Source organism: Melanaphis sacchari, unplaced genomic scaffold (assembly GCF_002803265.2).
Source record: "Melanaphis sacchari strain LSU unplaced genomic scaffold, SCAv2.0 Contig95_pilon_pilon, whole genome shotgun sequence".
In the NCBI taxonomy this organism is placed as follows: Eukaryota; Metazoa; Arthropoda; class Insecta; order Hemiptera; family Aphididae; genus Melanaphis; species Melanaphis sacchari.
In genome coordinates, this window is record NW_020271679.1 from 650,051 (window position 1) to 655,867 (window position 5,817).

Here is a 5,817-nt window from a genome sequence, read left to right on the forward strand (position 1 = left end):
TATTACTTCATTTTCCAAACAATAGTTTTAATTTTGTTTTAAGTAGGGTAAATAATTTAAAATGAGAATCGATAGTTATTAAAAAGTTAAATCCACACCTATCTATACACAATAATTACATGACTCGCAGTTATTCATTTGGAAATTGCCTATATAGAACTCCTTAAAAGGTAAGTTATACAAAATGGCAGAAAAAACTTTTTACTTAAAATATTATACATTTTCATTACATAATATATTACATTTTTATATTTCAAATTAAAATCAGACTAAATGAATGGGAATATAAAACTAAATAATATTAAGGGGATTGCAAACGTACAGTTTCTAAGGAGTTTAGTATAGGCAATAATATAAGGGCGTGCGTGCAAGCTTACAAGTGTGTGCGTAGTAAATGATCATTAGTGTTATTGACACCGTCTCACGGGTAAGAACGGTGCGGGCGGAGATTCTAGAACACATTATTTTGTTATATGGGTTATTAGCAAAAGTGCTTTATGCCGATGATAAACACAATGTCGCTACCTATATAATATATATATTTTATAATAAAATCTGTTTATATTCATAGATATTATATTATATTGCCAAACATTTATAATTAAAATTTTATAAAAATAAATTACAATTAAATTTAACTTTATTTAACTGAGGTTAATAGTTCTGGTAACAAGTAATTTAGGTAAAACTCGATAAAATAACTTCCATTTTGTTTTTCCAAACTCATCGTCACGTTCTATTTTATCAACACATATCCCTATAATAGTACAAATACATAATATTATATAATATAATAATGTACATTATAAATAATATAATATATGAAAAAAATATATATATATATTTATTATACCTTTGGTGTCCACACAATAAGTAACAGAATTTTCTATTAGTTATGTGAAGTTGCTTGTGAACTTGGTATTAATATATATGTGTTTTAAATTAAATTGTTGTTTGTATTTCCATAAACTTTAATTTTTGTTATGTCTTCATAGGTGTGAAATATTTTATAGAAAGGACATTTAATTTCTATAATTGAATCGTCCAACTAGTCCATCTGGAAGCAATAATGGTGAATCGAAGTCAACAATGGTCCTGCCAATTTCACTGCATACATAAAGAAACTATAATTCTTTGCCACAATATAGGTTCAAATTGTATTCGTAACTAAATTCAAGTTATTAAATTGTTACAGAAAATATTTTCAAGTAAAATATAGTTAAATTGCAGTTGCAGAGGTACCATAGAAAATAATCCGATTGTTATAAATTGAAATTATATGTTTTTCTTTAGGAGTTGTTTGCGCATTTGCAGATTTGCAAAATTTGGTAGTCAATCTTTATTTCTTCCTTTTCCATTCTTCACAATTCGATTGTTCAACTGTTCGACATTGTAATTTTCAATCTCGTGTTGCTTAATTTAAACTGGCTAATAAATTCAATTTTTCTTCGAACTCTTCACAGGATATGGGTAATGGATGACAATCTAGTTCTTGTTACTGCTCCTGTCATCAGGTCCATAAACTTAAAGCTTAAAAATAATCTTAATATGATGTAATATATATCATAAAAGTTTTTTTTTTGGTTTTAATTTGTAAATGTTAACGTGAAGGACGAAGGTACCTACATAACATAATATTTTATATACCTTATTTGATAAAAGCGTAGATTTTATAATATCCATCCATTTCGAATTAAAATCAATAGACACAGTTTGTTCACAAGCCATTATAATACAGGCACGTTTTTTAAGATTCTTTATAGAAGTTCGTTTTTCTATGGCCTGGTAACAACCAGTACATAAACACGAATCTGATCCAATTAAATGAGAAGCATCTATAAAAATATCAATATAAATACAGTAAAATATTCGTTGATCAAAAAAATTTCAGATTTTTAACAACTTGTAGAACTGAAATATTAATCAAAACTATTCAAGAGTTAAGACTAAGTTTAAATATAGGTGTTTAAATAAATATTTAATTAAAACATAAATTTTCTAAACACCAGTTTGTTTTTAGTTTTAACCATATAAATCTAGTTATTCTTATTGTTAAAAATTAAAAAGAGATGTTAAATATGTAATATAAATTTCATACTTTCCAAACACGCTTTTTGCTTATCTGGATTTTTTATTTGTGCTATATGAAAAGGAGTTTCTAGTAAATCAAATTTTCTGTTACAAGAACTGCATTCAGGAATACAAGAATGATCTATATTAATTGATGATCCTAATGGTTTTTCTGCTGAGATCAAAGTAGGGCTAAAAAAAAAATATTACACCAACAATCCAATTATTAGTGGACGTTGTTGATCGTCATTCAGCACTAACTATTTATACATACATGACGGTATGCTTTTGATCATCTTTTTTACAGTTGGATTTTTTTGATGGATACGTTCTCTTCACTTTTTCTGAAATTTATTCATTATGTATTTTTAAATTTTAATTGACAATAAGTAACAATTAAAGAATACATATACCAGATAATTCTTTTAATGAAGTACATTAATTAGTTCTAAAATTATTAATGTTTTAGAAAATATGGTTATTACATAATTTTAAGTCGTTACACAATATATTTTTTCTATTTTTATTTTAAGTTGATTATTTATTTGGAGTATTTAATACATAAAAGTCAAATTTTAGAAGAGTAGTTTATGAGTTGCAAATATTTAAAGTTTTGATTAGTGATAGTCCACAAAATTTAGTTCAATACTCCACTCATTAAAACTTAGAATACTACTATAAAAGTATTGATTAAATTTTTGAACAAAATTTGAATATTATGTATCAAAATAATATGAATAATATTCGTTTTCGAAATATGAAATTAAAAACGGATGCCATGAATTAAAGAAAAAATACAAAACATAATATAAAAAAAAAAATTTGTTTTGTAACGACTTGAAACAAAAAATAATAGTAATAATAATAAATAAATACAAATATTTCAATAAATATTAAGAGTTCTTAAGATAATAAGTATCATTATATCATAGAATCATCCAGTATGTATACTTATATTATGTAAAATGTATTCAACAGCGAAAAAATTAAATTAATTTTCTTTTAAATAGATTAATAAGTACAAATTCCATTTTTTATAATTGAATACTTAAAATACAATTAAAAAACTTTGACAAGTTCAATTAAATACAATACGTATATATAAATAATTAATATTCATATTTTAGTAGTATAAACAAAAATAATTTACTTTTCTTAATAATATTAAAATAAACAAACTACCTGAACTAGTTCGATCATGATTCGATTGTTTAGTTTTTTCTTTATTATCTATGTTAATAGCCTGAAAAATAAATAATTTTTAAAACATTCTAGTCACATTTTTTTAAGTTTATATCCAATATAAAGATTTATTAAAATTTCTCATTTAAACAATGATCTGGTTTTCGTAAACAACTATTAGTTACTCAACAATATATTGTTATGTATGTAAATGTTGCAAAAGTGGAGAATTTATAAAATTGTCTAATTTTTTTTCAATTCTAAGGAAGTTAATTTGTTATGAGTATTAATAATATTAGTACAATCTTATTTATTTAATCATAAGCAAAAATACCAAATTTAAATAAAAATTATTATAAAAATATATTTAATAATTATAAATATTGAACAGATAGTATTGCAATAGTATAGTCTCCTATTAAATATTGATAATACCAATATTGTAACACAAAAATTATCAATGATGTTTTCAAATAAATTATAATTATATTTCTAATCAAAAAGTGTTATTTATTTACAAATTAAAATAAACCATTACAATTTAATCCTAATTGGAATCCTATTTTAAAAGAGAAACAAAATTAAAAGCAACAAGCAATAAAAATTGTTACCTTTGGATGAATTTTTCTTTTTTTTGATAATCTAGATCTCACATTCTTTTTTTCACTGTGTACACATGACGATAATCCTAGACCAACCAAAAATTTTTTTTTTTGAGGTGTTATTTTAGTTGTAGTTGCTTCATCCAATATGGATACAATTGGTTCATCTGTTGTAATCTGTTGAGGATTTAACCTTAGAGATTTCTTTTTTTTCTTTACAACCATTTTAGAGTTGATGTTTAATACATTTTTGATACATTTTTCATCTATAGTCACTTCAAAATGTGTGTTTGGTACAGATACTATATTTTTTATAGACAAATTAAGATTAGCTTTTGGAAGATTTAATCTATTCTTTATAACTTCCACAGAATACTTATTTGGTTGCAATAGTTCCTTCTCAACAGAATTTTCTAAGCATGTATTTAGTAGAGTTAGTTCTTTTTTTACAGTATCCTTAAAATATCTGTTTGAAAAAGAAAATTTTTTCATCATATTCTTTTTGAGATATGTAATTGGCAGAGATGGATACTTCTCGGAATATTTATTTGATATCGATAGTCGCTTTTTTAAATTCACCTTAGAATATGTAATGGACATAGATAATTTACTCTTTGCTTTATTATAAAATTTAAATATAGATCGTTTATCTTGGATGGTTTCATAAGGATATATTTTCAGTAATGATAATGTACCTTTGAAATAAATATTAGAATACACTTTTGATAGAAATTGTTGATTTCTTATGTTCTTTATAGAAAACTTTTTTAGGAGAAATAATTTATTATACGCAATAAACTGAGAATATGTTTTTGGCGGAGAAAATTTCTTCATTAAACTCATCTTGGAGTACAATTTTCTTAAATCTTGTAAACTAATTATAATCATTTTGAAGTATTTTTTAAAACAATATTTTATATTTATAAATTTAGTCGAATTTGAAAGTATAAATGGTGCTTTTCCTGCTTTAAAATACAATTTATTTAAAAACAAATTAAGTTTTCTTAAGATTTTTATTTTAGTATTTTTGAATTGAATTATTGGCAGAGATAATCTAAATTTTGCCGTTACCTCTGAATAAGTTTTTGGTAAACTTGATGCTTCTTCTATGTAAGTAATTTTAAAAGAAGATAGCAATGCTTTAATTTTAAACAATTTTGAATACATTCTTGATAATTTTTTTATATTGGTCATTTTCGAATTTGATTTTTGATATGATTGTAATTTTTCTATTTCTATTATTAGGTAATATATTTTTGATGTTATTTTTGAATATGAATCATAAAAAACTCGAGTTCTTTTATTTTTCATTGTCTTGGAATATAGTTTTGGTGAGAAAGACACTTTCTCTATCATACATAAGTTTGATTCATAAACAGAATGTTTTTTTTTTGTTTCTGATATTTTAAAAAACAATTCTTTAATTAATGACGCTTCTTTCCTGATAGTTTTTTTAGAATATTTTCTATGTGTTGATGATATATTTTCTATTTCACGCATTTCAGAGTAATATTTTTTTAGTTTTTTCAACTCATTAACTGTGAAAAATAACGTTTGTGTATAAGGATCATAGGTCCACCAAGATTGAAGTAATAAAGGTTTAAAAATATTCAACTCACAGTTCTTATCACTTTTAGTTTTATTTTTATTCTTATAAATAGTTTGTTTTGAGTTATGAACATAATTTTCTTCTATAGTTGAATCATCAGGTTGTAAAATATTGCTATTTAGACAAGAAGGAAAAGTATGATTATAATTACAAGCATAAGTTTGATCAATAACTTTAAATTCTAAACTTGGTAGAAATTCAAACATGTTTAAAAACTCAATATTATTAAAACTATGAATTAATATAAAATTATTTTTATAATACATACTATTTAAAGACATATTTAAACACACAGTGTTTACTTTTAAAGGAGGTTGATTACTTGATTTTCTATGTCTTCTATTTTTCTTTCTT

The 5,817-nt window shown here is 23.3% G+C and overlaps 1 protein-coding gene across 2 annotated transcripts in view; it reads right to left on the reverse strand.

Moving 5' to 3' along the window:
• Positions 1-4,590, reverse strand: part of LOC112603110 (uncharacterized threonine-rich GPI-anchored glycoprotein PJ4664.02-like) — an 11,821-nt gene extending 7,231 nt beyond the window's left edge. For both annotated transcript variants that reach the window (XM_025351539.1, XM_025351538.1), the window contains exons 1-5: positions 3,864-4,590; positions 3,253-3,313; positions 2,345-2,414; positions 2,099-2,262; positions 1,648-1,835 (exon numbers count right to left, since the gene is read on the reverse strand). In XM_025351539.1, coding sequence (XP_025207324.1) covers positions 1,648-1,835; positions 2,099-2,262; positions 2,345-2,414; positions 3,253-3,313; positions 3,864-4,454 — 1,074 coding nt within the window. In that variant the 5' untranslated portion in view covers positions 4,455-4,590. The remainder of the gene's footprint in view (positions 1-1,647; positions 1,836-2,098; positions 2,263-2,344; positions 2,415-3,252; positions 3,314-3,863) is intronic.
• Between the last annotated feature and the right edge of the window lie 1,227 nt (positions 4,591-5,817).